General features: G+C 38.0%; 1 protein-coding gene across 3 annotated transcripts; it reads right to left on the bottom strand.

Moving 5' to 3' along the window:
* Positions 1 to 2,704: 2,704 nt before the first annotated feature.
* LOC103984413 (uncharacterized) lies at positions 2,705 to 15,016 on the bottom strand. Of its 3 annotated transcripts, none has more exons than XM_065108330.1 (10): positions 14,763 to 15,016; positions 13,663 to 13,801; positions 10,419 to 12,864; positions 10,175 to 10,290; positions 7,601 to 9,664; positions 7,383 to 7,431; positions 7,053 to 7,291; positions 6,813 to 6,917; positions 3,328 to 3,902; positions 2,705 to 3,223 (listed from the first exon to the last, which is right to left on the bottom strand). In XM_065108330.1, the coding sequence occupies exons 3-9, from the start codon at positions 12,741 to 12,743 to the stop codon at positions 3,674 to 3,676; spliced, it is 5,127 nt and encodes a 1,708-aa protein (XP_064964402.1). In that variant the 5' UTR covers positions 12,744 to 12,864; positions 13,663 to 13,801; positions 14,763 to 15,016; the 3' UTR covers positions 2,705 to 3,223; positions 3,328 to 3,673. The 3 variants fall into 3 exon arrangements, with proteins under 3 accessions (XP_064964402.1, XP_064964401.1, XP_064964403.1); XM_065108329.1 differs by having other exon boundaries at positions 10,419 to 12,849; XM_065108331.1 differs by having other exon boundaries at positions 10,419 to 12,759.
* Positions 15,017 to 15,846: the final 830 nt, after the last annotated feature.

Here is a 15,846-nt window from a genome sequence, read left to right as displayed (position 1 = left end):
GGGGAATTGAGGCAGAAGGTGATGGTGAAACCTTGGATTAAAGTTGTTATTCATATAAGAGATACTAATTAGGACTTGGATAAAGATGAAGCTCATATGCCTAGTGATTTAGCCCGAGATAACAACAAAAGATGGTAGATACATGAGTTTCGCGGAATTAGATTGGCATAGTTACATGTAAATACTAAGTGTTCATCAATTTGACTTGGTGAAATTGATTGATTCGACGTGATTTCTATTTTGACTGTTGTCATAATCCGAAATAAAAGAGTCATTGGGTATTTAGTAGTTTGACAAATGAGAAATTTTTTCAAACGTGTCTCTTATCTTACTTTAATTTGAGTGCAAAAAGATGTTTGCATCGTGCTTTTTGCAAAAGATTTTTGTTTGGGGTTTATGTGATAGAATCATATAAATGATCATTAGGGGCATCGATTGGATTCCATGCATCATGTCATTAGGAGACAATAATACTCGTATCACATAGTGATAATATTCTTAAATTATTCTTAACCTTATTTTAGTACAATTTTTTTTTTCTTTCAATGACATGATCTACCGCTGTAACTATTTTTATGAATCTATTTAGGATAAAGGAATTACTACATGGCATATTTATAGTCGTTTACGGATAAAACTATTAGTATCTCATCTTCTAGGCATATGATCGTAGAGTATATCTCTCTTTTATGCATATCAAGATTTAAATCCCATAATACGTTGCACGTTTTTTTATCTTTCTAAAAAGATTGATTACTTTTCACATAATAGACGCATTCTACTTATAATTGGGCATAAATTACATGTATGCTACTTATAATTTAGCATGAATTTTAAATTGTTACAGCCTGATAAGATCCGAGTATCACTAGTGCGAACTTCGAGTATCGCTGATAGGATGTGAGCATTATTCTATGATTTTGTCCCTTCCCACGTTTGCTTCGATGATAAGCATAAAAATATAAAAAATAATATTTTGAATATTTTTTTTTAATAAAATAGGATTTTTAAGGTAAAATTAATCATATGGAAATAGTTTAATATTTTAAATTTTAAATTTTAAATTTGGATTGTCATAATCTTCCCATGGCGATGCTTTCTTTCAGTATGGACAAATCTATCAAAAGTACCAAGTTTTTACTTTTTCTCGTCGACTGAAGTGTTCTTTTTTTTTATTTATTTCTGTAGAGTATTTTTTATTTTCTAAGAAATAAAATTATCCTTAACCTATGCCTCATTAGTTGTCGCCTTCATCTCGTCACCCCGTCATGATCATTTTCATTCCTCGTCGTTACTCATTGCCTTTACCCCACCACCCTTTGTCCATAACTACTGATGTGCTTCTGTAGTTTTCGAATCTCACACATATTGAATTACAACTAGCATATCAAAAGAAGTAAAAATAATATGTATATCTATCCTTATTTCATGATATAATTTGTTATGTATATGCTTCATAAATATGATAAATGACATGCTCATATTTTTAACTTTTAAGATTAAAATACATGTTTTTCAAAAATATCATTCACACTATTCTATGTAATGTTGATTCAGCATGCATAAACGTCAATGTTTACATTAAATATAGCACAGCAAGCTCATGCTAACGGACTTGAATATGAAGTTAAGTTATTGTAATAAGCATGCGTATTGTTGTAATAAGCATGCATATTGTAATAAGCGGACTTGAAACGTTTTATATATATATATATATATATATATATATATATATATATATATATATATATATGATGCATGCTCATATGATAAAGCTATAAAATCTTATACTTATTGAGTAATTACTCACTATAAACTCTATTTTGTAGGTAAGGATACTAACATCCTATCCAAGTAATTGGACAGGGAAATGAGCACGTGTTACTTAGGTCGGGAAATTAGCACGTGCAAATCCATACTGCGTAGATATAGATGATGACATGTGGACATTTCGTGTATAAAAATATAAAAATTAGTTAGACATTATGTTTTGATTCCATTGGTTAAATATTTTGAATTATATACATGTGTTAAAAATACTTTATACAAAAAAAACCCTATCATTTTATTAAGTAATTAGCATGTCTTACATGTAGGATATAGGTAAAATTAAGAGTAGGATGTTATAGCCTCGCCCTCATCCATCATTGATGACGCACCTCCACCTCGCCGTCAGGAAAGATACATAAGGGAGGAGACAAATGACATGGATGTTAATGTAGAGAAGAGAACAAATGATAACGGGAGAGAGCAAGGGAAGGAAATGAACACAACAAGGCCAGGGTGATGCTAGAGAAAAAAAAATCATCCTCCTCGTTATGGGAAGAGACGATGAGCTCTTTCAAAGTAGGAGGGCAAGGATGGCTGACAAGGATGAGGACCCAATCAGCGAACGAGGGCATGACGACAACAACGAACGAGAATGAGAGTATGCTCAAAGGCAGCAAACGAGGACAAGGAAGGAAACGATGAACGAGAGTGCGACATCAACGACGGACGTGTGATGGAGGCGACGGGACGATGAGATGAAGATGAATACCGACACAATAAAAGCCAAGAGTTAATATCATCTTTTAAAAAATAAAAAATGTTCCAGCTCCATTGAAATAAACAAATAACGAGACACTTGAGTGAAAACTTATCCTTCAGCTATGGGATGCCGGCAACTTGTTGAAGAACGATTGAAATCGAGCCAAAAGCGGAGTAACATCCCAAATACAAATATTATATATATATAAAAAAAAAAGTCGCCACCAAAACATCCATTGAAGAGATGCATCAGTTCAAACCTCCAAAAGGTAACCTAATTAAGTAAGACACGGCAAGAAACTGAGACCATGGCGGGAGTCATCAACACCAAGAAAACGATGACATATTCTCGAGACAAAACGACACAGCCACCTCGGCCAACACACACACCGGTTAGAATACAACAACGGCCAGCAGAGAAGTGGCAAGCAAAAAAGGAAAGGTGAAACACCGGTTAGAAGACAACGGCTGGTAGAGACGTCAGAAGTGGCGAGCAAAAAGGAAAGGTGATACCGGCAGTGGCGTGAAAAGAGGAGACACGGCGGCGTCGTCACGTCGCATGAGAAACGGCAGAACACCAATGCTTCGCGAATGCACATCTCTAGGGTGGGTGGGTGGGTGGGTGGAGGCAATTACGAAGCATCCCGTAGGCCATATGATGTACGCATTCCACCGTACAGCTACTATATGGCACCTGCACAAAACAAAGAGGCTTTAATAAATATGTATAGATATATGCCGGGCTTTGCCAACCAATAACCATGCAGGGGGGCCGAGAGCACAAACACTGAGGCTTACCGTCGCTGGAAAAGAGGAACCAATTAATGATCATCACCGCTGGAGATCATGAGGCTGCCGGAGACCATGATCCATCTTCACTGGAGAAAGATGAACTCTCCATCTTGAAAAATATGATGGGAGACCCTAATCTTCTTTAATCATCATCAATATACACAAAAGACCTAACCCTAAAAGGAGTGGAACGAGGCAGATCTCCTTAGAGGAAAATTTACTTTTCACCCTGGTATTCATGTGTCTGTGTGTGCTTTGGCATCAAAGATATGAAGGGCAGGGGTTGACAAACACTGGGGGAGAGGGATTGTGATTGCAAGAGCGAAAAATGGATGATCGATGAATTGATGCTCTACAGTGAGATACAGAGAGCAGCATCAGGAAAATTTTCAGGCTTGGAATGTGCAGTGACATATCGCTGTGGTAATGTTCTGCGAGGTGCAGCCTCAGAGGCAGAAGAGCCCCCAACTCCACTGGTCTGGCTTCGGCCGTGGAACTTGACTAAACGGTTCACGATGGAGAACCTCTCCAACTCCTGGCACTCCAGTCGCACATCCAATGTTGAGCCCTTCTTGTACAATCTGAAACACCATGAGAATCAACCAAAAAGAAAAATATTAGGAAAAGATTGTCTTGAAAAAGTAATGAAAGATAAGACTAAATCAACTAAACCAGCTAGTAATTGTTGACAAACTGCTAAGGTCAGCTGAAAATCGTTCAAGGTTTTGCCTTTTTCAGCCCCAGAAAGATGAAGACAATAGCAGAACCTAATAGGTTGTACCGATCCACTCTTGTGGCCAAAGATTATTGTTTACTATGAGAAAAGAACAATACATCCAGAGACCTTTCTGCGCAAAGGCGATTTTGGATACCTTATGACTCATTGATGATTGATCAAAAATGGAAAAGAAATCAATGGATTTTCCTATTATTTCTAAATGACAACTCACTTCAGAAAATTTGAATTGGAATCAAACCCACAGATAAGACCACCATAATCAGATTATCAGGCACCTAACACCTTCAACATCAGATTGCCAATAATAAGTTATGGCCAATTGTGTACTAAGTGTCAAACAAGTCCCATGGAACTGATTAAACCTAACCAGATCCGACCTTTTCTACCTGAACTTCAAAAGCTAATGGAGACCCTAAAATAGGGGCTATTAACCCTCCTATCAGATATGAATATTAGATTGGAACCGGAAGCTAGCTCGGCACACATGAATGCACCAATCCAGAACAGACCAGCAAGGGCAATGGACCAAGGGAACATGCCCATGACAAGCCAGAAAAGACCAACAAGGGAATTGGACCAAGCCAGCAAAATGTCAACATGCCTTCACACTGCATAAATTGTTGTCTGCAATATTGCATGACCACGATAAAATACAACTAGCATGGACTTACAATAAAATGCAACCAGCATGGATCAGCAGGATAAGATAGAACCAATGAGAACGGACACTAGTCAAACTTCCATGAAGAATTTAACACAATATAACCAATTTCTCAAGCCTACCACTCATTTTCTGCTGTCTTCATAACAAATCCAGTCATATTCTATTATTAGAGATCCTAATCCTAATCAGTAGAGAAAAATAGAAGCAAAAGGAGCAGGGGAAAGAGAAAGGAGAAAGAAGACGAAGAGAATTGGAAATAGGAAGAATCAGAAGAGAGGAGACCAAAGAGGAAGAAAAAACTAATTTTCTGAGTGTCAATAGTTGTTTGCCAATAGAGAAGAGATGCCTACTGATCATCTCCACTACAGGAAAGAGTTGAAGTGAGACAGGAAAAGAGAAGAGGATAATTAGCGATGGAATTTAGCTAGAAAGTGCATACAGTTTACCTTTCAATGGTGGGCGAGGAACGTGTCAGTCTATCTTAAAGCCAATTAATGAAGTGCCATGATTAAGAAACTTATTTTTTTGTTGTCATGGCAAGGATTAAGAGGTCGGAAATGTTTACATGCAAGAGTGCATAAGCTTGACTTGAATAGCAAATACAACTTTTCAATACAGGCCATGCTTGAATAATTGTCTACTTTATGTCATGTAATACTGAAGTTTGATTTAGCCAACAACACTAGTCTCTTCCCTCTATTTTCATTTGAGAAGTCTATTCTCCTCAAATTGAAAAACACCAGGATTGAAAGAATCATATTAATTTGGTATCAGGACATGGCGATAAACTATGACTTCCACAGTGAACCATGCAACCACATCTTCTAGACGTTCAGTGATAAGTTTGCCATTTTAGCAACTAGTCTAATAAATAGGTTGGTGCAAATTGCAAAATTCAATGTCACAATGTAGAGGAAATTGAGAATAAGATTGATGGAATCTTGCAAAATGCAGCAACTTCCCACCACCACCATCCTCTGTCAATCACTCTCCAGCTTCCTACAATGTCAGCCAAGCAAACCATCCCTTTAAGACCATAATTTCAACTAATTATGAGATAGGACCACAAACCACAATTGTGATGTTTTCCTTATAACCGAGCACCAAACAACAACTCAACTCTTTGATGATTATCCCATCAACCTCTCCCAGTTTTGAAGGTCATTTGGATATCAAAAGCAGCCCTAGAATTAACTAGAAAGATGAGCAACCGCATGCTGAAAAATTCTTCTGTTGAAACTCACTGTTCAGTCCTAGATCAGCAATCTTACAGGTCAGCTCTGCCATGAGCTCTTCAGCAGCTGAAATGGACCAGGTTGTGAGACGTCAACCTCATGGCTTAATAAACACTTCACCCTTAAATTTTCTGTACTTCTTCTAGTTTTACTAATTCTCATGTTATTTCCTTGAGGAATCAAAAGGAAAATGTCACAATGCTAATGGGAATACTCCGACGCTAGGGGTTTTTTTTTCTGCCAATCTTGGGAAAGCAATGTAGATGGGTCATATCCAATGCGATCTAAGAGTCTCGTCCACTTGATGGGCAACCCAAATTAGGAGGGGTTAACCCTAAAAAATAGTAACTATCCCCATCTCAACCTAACCTGACCCAACTCAATCCTAGTTCTAATCTAAATTGGACAATATATGACAATCATATTTCTTACAATTGGTATTTCAGTTAACATAGTAGGCAAACATAGACAATTTGAATTAATTTTTTAGTCATTCTAATGGACATTATTATAGCAAGATAGAGGCTGTAGGCATGAATCATTTCTCATTGTAACTGATGTTAAAGTGAGGCTTATGAAAATCTGCATGCCCACAGTGATGGATGACAAAGGCAAATAGGACATTGAAAAATCAAATACCAGTAAAACAGTCAAATTTTAAACACGGGCTAGTACCTGTATTGCGGAGATTGACATGCAAAAGAAAACAAACAATGCCAAAAAATACATCCATAAATATTAAGCAAGTACAAAGTAACATCATTGAGTCATAATGACAAATTCGTATATGAAAAGTGCATCAATAAAAAAAAAGGGGAGAATTTTCGCAAGGACCATCTACTGATGAAAGTACCTTGAGAATTCACTTTCAAGCTTCTTGGATCTTCCATTGAATTCTTCCACAATTTTTGAGAAAATATGATCCCTTAACTCAAAAGACTTTACCTTGTTTATTGCCCTTGAAAAATAAAATATGTTTTAGAAGGGATCTAGCAAAGAAATAGAAAGCAACAAGAATCCATATGACATGCGTAATAAAGTGTAACGATATTGTGAAATAAAATCCTCAGGTGTCTTAAGGAAAAAAACTTACAAATTTACATCTGCACAAGCATCTCTTTCAAATGAAGAGATTTGGCTGCATGCATCTGCGAGAGTTGATTTAGCAACATAGTAGGTCGACCTTTCATAAGCTAAAGTTGCCTCTCCATTAATTATGGCAGGTGGTACAGCGGGTAAGAGTTGTTGGATCATCTGAGTTGTCAGGATTAGTCGTCTTCGTGGTTGAAAATTTGATGGGCCATCCTCTATACTTTCAGCGTCATCAGCAACCTAGTATCAGAAAAGGCCCATAAAGTTTCCACCAAATGGAGACAGAATATAGAACAAAAGACAAAATAGCAAGGAAAGAAAATCAACAAACCTTCTCAATCAACCGATTGACAGCCTGAGCCCAAGCCAACTCAGTGATGCTGTAGATAATTCAAAACTTTAGTTTTGACAAAAGATTCAAAGCTGGAGGTTTCATTACTTGCAAGATATGAAGTATGAAACTATAATAATCTCTAGATGCAAAGAGTATTTATTTTGGTATTTATAGCATAGTCTAAAATTCATCAAAGTTTTATTGAGAATCAGCACCTGGTGCTTTGCAACCTTCGTAAACCTTGTGATATCTCCTTATGCCATGGAAGGAGCTTTGAAGTTGCACTTTTACGCTTCTTTGACCTTAGACCTACACTGTGATCCATGACGGTGGAAGGCAGTGAAAAGGCAGATGATTCATTGGCAGCCATAGCAGAGGCTAATGTACTTTGCTTCATGCTACCAAACTTACTGCTATCGGTTATTTGCTCAACTATAGGACTGCTTTCCATGCTTCCACAAAAATGGTCACGATCATGTTTAGCAATTGCCATATCATTTTTATAGGTCATATACTTTTCAAACAAAGACAAAGTCATTTGAGGACTACTCCTATAGTGTTCATTTCCACTAATTAAACTAGCTGAGGAGCTTGTATCAGGAGAGTGCATGTGGTCATGAAGATCATGATGTTCAGCAACAGAAGATATCTGTGTATGTCTCTTATTGTCCTTTAAAGCAAAGCTTAATGTTTTGACATCTGATGGGAATGAACTTTGTTTACCATCAGCAGGAACTCTGAAGAGTTCATTTTGCCTATGAACAAATATCTGACCTGCACTTTGCTCCATGTTAGAAGCATTAGAACTGATACCAGCTCCTTTCAACCTCTTTCCCAATGTCATGCCTGAATCAGAATCAGCATCTTTTATGGCTTGCATTTGATGCAGTAGCGAGTAATTTTGCTGTTGAGAGTCTGAAGGTACTGAAATGTGTGCAGGGAAACAAACATCACCTCTACAAGGAGCAGTATTTGTAACTGGAAAATCGACCACCTGGGGGTGAAAACCTGAACTTTCTCCACTTTTTTCCTTGTCAATATCCTGATGATGCTGGACCAAAGATGGAATAGAGACATTAGAATCTCTACAAAAAAAACTACTTATTGGTTCTAGGCCTTGGGGTGTCGTAGCTGAAAGAGCACCATCAGCATTCTCAGCATGTTTGGGTTTGAAGGAATTTCCTATAGTTTGATGGTCTCTGTCCTGTGAATTAATAAAACTAGAACCAACTTCAGTGGGAGCATTTTCTTCCTGATTTCCTCGACTATCTGCCATTTGCAGACCCCACGAACTTACATCCCTGCCATGATTTATTATTGATTGAAGTATGTTTGAAGCAACCCTGTGAGGCTGGAGACCAGCTAAACGTTGTTGAGCTGATAAATTTGCCCACACATGATGCAACATCTTTGAGAAGCCAGCTTGCTGAGACATGCCTGATATATTAGACAGTGAACCAGATCTTGTTTCGACAACAGGGGAATGTTGGCCTGAACTTTTAACAAGAGAAGACACAGCACCTGTTGCCTTTGTATGAGTCATCTCTTGTGGATAAGCAGATTCATGAGTATCAGAAGTTGGAACAGCCAAGGAAGGTGGAACTGTACCAGCTAGAATAGGCAATGATATCTGAACAGATTGATCAGCTGCATCTCCATTATGGGCTACAGGCGGCTCTCTAAGGACCATACTATTCCTAACAAGTATGCTTGCATTAGCTTGATTACCAAGATAATTACTAATAGTTTCATCTAATGCTTCATGACCACCAGAATTCATTACAAGTTTATCTTGCTGCTGCTCAAGCAGATATTTGATACCAGGGGGGCACTGCTCCTGCTTTCCCTGCAGCTGATCTCCAACATAAGGAAAATCAGAGGGAATAACAGGCAACATTTTCTTTTGGTCTAAGCCTGAGGTTCCCTTGTGTTCTTGTCCAGATACATTGGATGTATTGATCCAATTTTCTACTTGATATGATTCATGAGGAAGAGATCCCACTGTAGGAGTTGACAGCAATTGATCTTGATCTCCTGCCTCCTTGCCAAGTGGCTGCCTGTAATTAATGGTCTGAGGGGACACCTCAAAATTTGGAAGTGGTACACTTTGAGATGATGTGGAAAAGTGCAACCCAAAACCATGCACTGTAGAAGGTTGACTAAAGTGAGGGCGAGAAGCAGTGACAACAGCAGCAGCTTGTGCAGGTACGACAGGTGTGATGATCTCATTGTCATCCCTTGACTGGTCAACCTTGTGAAGAAGCTCAAACATATTTTGACTGCAAGAGATCAATATAGTTCAAGCACACAAATAAGATGGCAGCCATGTTGATGCCAAATTCAGAAATTCTCTAATCATTAATCATGGTAATGATAAGATCACAAATCTTAGATATATGATGCAAAAAGCATGGAAAGGAGGACCATGTAACCCTATCTGATATGGGCTGTATACATGTCCAAGTTGTAGTAGTAGATAAAACCTCGTAACCATATCTAATGTTCTTTGGGGTGAATCAGATCAGAATTACACTCAATATCTTATTGTATTTATGGATTTATTGCAGAAATTTCAACATAGTTCTTGCTGACAAAGATGCTCATGTAGGTTGATTTAGACCCTTTAACTTGAAATAATAAATTGATTGGATCTTATATGAGTCAAAGAAAAAGTCAAATAATAAGATGATATGCATCTACAAAAGCCCCAATTTCTCAAATTACAAAGAGATTCCTATAATCAGAAGGATCATTAAAATGGAGCTCAACAAACTAAAGCAAAAACATACCTAAATTGAGAAATCCTTTTGTTCTCAAAAGATTGTGCAGCTATTACATCAAAAGAAACATTTGAGGCATGGATGCTGTCTCTAGGCTGTAGTTCTTTTGTTCCATTAGCAATTCTCTACAAATTAGTACAAAACTTTTTGTTAATACAGGAGCACCATTAAAACCTTGAAATATATAGAAAATAAAAGAGTGGATGGTCAGACAAGAATGATGACCAAAGTGAAAAAATAAAACTTCATTTACCTTTACAACATCCATGGGTTTGTTCAAAACATCATGGTTTTCAAACTGTGAGTTTCCAACATATTTTGTCACTGCACTTTTTACTCCTTGAAACACTACATCTGCCAGTCCTTGAAATTTTGGTGGATGACTTGGAGGGATAAAATATCTCTCACTCTTTTCCCCAGATAGAGTCGAATGCTTTTGGCTCCCAATAAAAGATCTTTGGCAATCAATCAATGCTGGATTCTCCTCTGCAGCAACTATATAGTTGGTATCTTGGCCATGGTTTAACTGGCTTGAACTATAGCCTTTGCCTGAAAAAAAATCTAGATGTTCATTTTTTCTGTCGTAGGTATTGGCCAATCTTTTGTTTGTGCTATTAATTGATGTTTCCCAAGTTTGCAGTTTCCTGCTTGGCTGATTCTGGCTACTTCCCATATTTTCATTACCTTGAGAATTTCCACATATATCATGGATGATTTTTTTCTCAGAAACAACTTGGTATCTATCGATTCCTTGCTGATTCATTTCCTGAGTTAAATTTAAGACATTTGAAGTTGTTGCAAACCTGGAGTTATCGTTTAAAGAACCCTCAGTCTGCATGTGTGAATTAGCAAGATTAGATTTTAATGGCTGTATCTCACAATTTGGATTAACATGACTGGCTCCCAGCTTCCACACATTGTCATCAGTACCATGTATAAGTGAAGTACCATCTCCATCGGGCGCCACAAGAGAACTAGTACTTGAACCATTTGGCCCATAACTGTGCTGCCTATTGGCAGTGGAAAAATATATGTTTTCTGGCTGATTCCAAACCCCCGCTATATTCTGTGACTTAAACTGCGCATCTGCAGAACTGTTTTCCGTCGGGTCATAAGTGTGCTCTGTCCATATTCGATTAGTTACTGGCATTTGTAATTGAAGACCACTTTCCAAGTATTGTTTTTGCTCCTGATTTTGAAGAAACTGTATTTTGTCTTCAGTAGATAGCTGAAAGGACACAATAGGAACTTTTGCTGGTACCCCATTGTTGTTGCCATGTGAAGACTTAAAAGTATGTTGAAAATTAGGAACAGTATTCAAATTTGGGTCCCCACCAGCATCATAAGTCTGGGAAGGAAGTCTTGAAGTCGAGAAAGATGCACTCTGCAAGCTGCTCTCGTTCCAAGCAGCCAGCTGCCTAACAGTGCCATCAAATACATTTGAATGCATTAGCATCGGCTGTTCTGCTTTCTGGAAATTTAAGCCACTCCATTCTTCGTGGACCACCTGATCACTGCTAGAAGCTTGTACAGCTTCTTGCATAAGAGCACTCCAGCTCCCACTCTGGATAGAAGGGAATGCACCAAGATATTCACTCTGTGAAGGATGGCCATGTGGGTATCCTCCTATAAAAGAGTTAAAACTCCCTCCATTGGAAGCTCCCCAATTGTCATCATCATTGGTACCAAACAAGATCTTCTCTTCTGTAGGGTCTAGACTACTCACACCAGTGGAAGTCCCCACATGAACTGGAGGTTTCTCTTGTAAGTTACCTGACCAAACATTTTGTACCTGACCACCAGGAAATTCCTGAATTTGAAGACTATCTTGCATATGATTTACTTGCTGATAATTTCCTGATGTAACATCACTACTAAAAATTTGCATGGTATCGTTTCCCAGAACACCTTCCCCTTGGAAGTTATTTGTTGTAACTGAAATTGTATCCTGTGAGTAGTCTTGTTCAGGGAAGCAATGATCAGTTTGGAAATTGTTTGATGGATCAGATACCTTTTCTGTCTGGAAGCATGCTGCCTTTGTCATCAAATTTGTACCATCATTAGACATCCCAAATAATTGAGAACATTGATTTACAAAGGGATCTTGATTTGCAAAGGGTCTGTTGCCGGACGCAGGCATGCCATGCAAAGACTGATCAAGCTGCTGTGGCATGAACCCCATCGATCGCAGTGCTTGACTATGGTTATCTGGAAGTATGTGACCATTTGAAAGATCACACATGGCAAGTGAGACACTTGCCTGTGTGCAGTTCATGTTGCCAGAAAATAGCATTTGAGAGTTATTAGGCATCATGGACATACCCCTAACTGAATTACTGGGCCACATATTGTTTGATGTATCATTCGCAGACACTTCATTCATCACTCTAGGTAAATGAGCTGCTGATTTTGCCGAAACAGACAAGTGGCTAAGTAAACTCTGCTGTCTTGCTTCCTGATCTAGTTGTTGACATTGTTGATGTCTCTGAAGCTCTAGCATCTTATTGTACATCAATTGCTGTTGCCACAGATCCATATTGTTAAAGCTGGGGTGCTCTCTTGAATGGGTTTGTGACATTCCAAGTAAGCGGTTCCTATCAGGAAATCCTGACTATCAGAAAGATCTAACAGCCACTCAGCAACCTCTTTAGTTCTTCTGAATGATTGAACTAAAAATAAATTCCCTGCTTTAACCAAAACTAAGCTCTGGGTAGTAACACATAACTGTAAAATCTACAAAATGATTTACATATTGAGCTAGATAAGTCAAAGCTTCCAAAATGAGAAAAGGACCATTCCTCAAAGCCATCTTCCTCCAAACATTTTCACATGAAGCAGATGAATGTGAAACTATAAATTTAATGAGCTATACGTATGAGCTGCTAGATATTTTTTTATCTGAGGATTGATTGCTACTGCTTTCAAAGTTGAGATGCTCTTTCGGAAAATGATTTAATGAAGCAAGCTCATAAGAACACTAAGAAATGCATCGCTAAGCACAAATAAGTTCAAAATTCTGAACTAGAATTCCATCAAATGCCAACCAAGGTACAATGTTTATGGTTGTCCAACTTGCAATTCATGAATGTTTAAAGACTATGGCACAAATTTTATTTACATATTAAATTGTGAATTTTCTTAGAAACTTTCTGGCAAAGTATCCACCGATCATGCTTGATAATTCAGTTTTCTTACATGATAAGCAAGCGCAACATCTTCCTTGCACAAAAAGTTTTTTGCTTATTAATGGTAATGAACCAATTTCAATCATAAAAGCTAAGAAGATATAGAATAACAGGCAAATAAATAAACCACTTAATTTTATATGATGTGGTAACCACTTCTTAAAGATCACATTTTATTACATGTCCAAAGGAAACACTAATAATTTATTGAACAAGAGAAGTCAGAAAGAATAAGTACTATTGTGTGACAAAGACTCCCCATATGAACACTAGAGTATACCAGAAGCAAATTAGTGAAGTTTCAAAACTCACTTGCTATAGTAGAAAGGGAGAAGGTAGAAGGCAAGAAGCAGTCGCACTTAAAGTTTCCCTTATTCCTTTTCTGAAGAATGTAACAGTTTGCAGTGATCTCAAGAAAGTACCCCCAACAGTATTTGTGAATCAAGAATAACTGCACATCAGCAAGAGGGACTTAACATTGTCAAAATAATATCACACCAATCGTGAAGATTTGTGCCTCACATTATCTCTGAAAATGTAATTCGGATGTTCTTCCAACAGTATTTGTCGATCAACAATAACAGGGCAGAAGCAACTTATAAATGCAGAGCAACAACGAAAATTAGATACAAACTTCAAGTTTTTTAACAAAAATAATCAACAAGTTTAAAATGAAAGAGCATGACCATCTGCCAAGGGTTTCCTTTTCTAATTGGTGCAGAAGGCTCGTTCCTGGAGTCTAACAAGAGAGTAATTAGTTATCCAGCAAAATGACCATGTTAAATATCAGCTCTCCTGACATGTGAGTACGTTATTTCTGAATACGACTTAAATATAGCTCGGCCACATATTGACAGGAAACAATAAGGCAAAGCACGATAAGCTAAAATAAATACAATTTTGAGCAGCACAGTTGTTTAATGCGCTCAAAATCAAACTCAAAAGGAACCGTACATAATCTGCCACTCCTCCATTCTCGTGCAAAACAGTCCAAGAGAGGAACACACCCCTAGAAAACACGTCATTACCCAAGAAAATGGACTCAGAAAAGGTTCCTTTCTGCTATATTCCTGCTCCTCATTTGCGAAAACCATGACAAAAGGGGGCAAACAAGCGCTCCCAAAACCTAGCGCTGCACCCGCTTATGCCCACCGCGACGACGCCCCAACTCAAGACCCACCTCTGACGAGTCTACGGAGCACAATTCCAGCACCCCCGCCACTAGCCGTCACCAAATCGATAGCAAATGCGCAGAATTTCCAATCAAAGACCCAATAAAACCCAAGAAAGCACCAACAACCAAGTAAACAGCGATAATCCAGTAAAAGCAACAACGGGACACGAAGCGAGACAGCAGATTAACGATCAAGGGAGGATTTCGGAGGCGGCGGACAGGCAAAGGGTAGACTTACGTGAAGGGTTGGACGGCGCAAAGCGCTGCAGGGATTAGGAGGCTTCCTCGCGCTGCTCTACTCCGTGTCCCTCGTCGTCTGTGGTGTGCTTGGGTTGCTAGGGTTCGACGTCGTCGGGAAGGGGAAGGGGAAGGGGAAGGGCGAGAAGAAGCAGAGGAATAGAGGAGAGGAGATGCCCTACGCAGTCTCGCTCGGTGTGTCGTGTTTGCCTTCGTGTTGAGTGTGCGTGCGAGAAATGGGGGAGGGAGTTTTCGGACCGCAGACAAGAGAAAATTAAAAATAATAAATAAATTAAGAAATAAAGATAACATTTGTTTTGCTTCGTGCGAAATATCTAACGACTCGAGTTGCGACTTCAGACGTGGGATGACGAAGCGGGTGGCCGGGTTCTACCGGACCGTCTGCTTCGGTGTCCGAGCCTGGAACCAAAAGCAAGACCTGCGTCTTTTTTTATTTATTTTTTATTTTTTTCCCTCTTTGATTAGATAGAAATGAGGTAACCCTAACATGGTTGACAATTAAGAAAAAGATTTGTTAGTGTCATTTTTTTTAATTTATTAAGTTTGAAATTAGATAAAAAATCAATCGATCTTAGAGTGGAGTGAGATATCCAAGATTAACAAATAAAGGCATCTAGGAAGTATTATTATGAAAAAAAAATATAAATAAAGATATCATGTATATGTTATTCGGTTAATTTGATTCTTATGTCTTAAGCCGATGTATTACATAAGGAGATGTTTTTTAAGATTATGATATATTATGTTCTTTGATGTTTATGTCCTAAATAGATGTATCATGTATGGAGAAATATTTTATTCGATTACGACTTATAGAACATTTTGATACTTATGTCTTGAGCGTATGCATCATGCATAAAATATTATTTTTTTTTCTGATTATGAATGTATCACACTCTTAATACTTTATATCCCAAATAGATGCGAAAAGATATTTTATTTAGTTGTGATACATCGGGTGTCTTAATGTATATATATTCTAAGCGGAAGAATCTTGTTCATAGATATACTTTGTTTGGTTATGATGTATTAGATGTTTTGATGCTCATATTTTGATATAATAC

Source organism: Musa acuminata, chromosome BXJ2-5 (genome assembly GCF_036884655.1).
Source record: "Musa acuminata AAA Group cultivar baxijiao chromosome BXJ2-5, Cavendish_Baxijiao_AAA, whole genome shotgun sequence".
Classification (NCBI taxonomy): domain Eukaryota; kingdom Viridiplantae; phylum Streptophyta; class Magnoliopsida; order Zingiberales; family Musaceae; genus Musa; species Musa acuminata.
The sequence above is the reverse complement of the archived record's forward strand: the minus strand, read 5'-3'. Positions and strand labels throughout refer to the sequence as shown.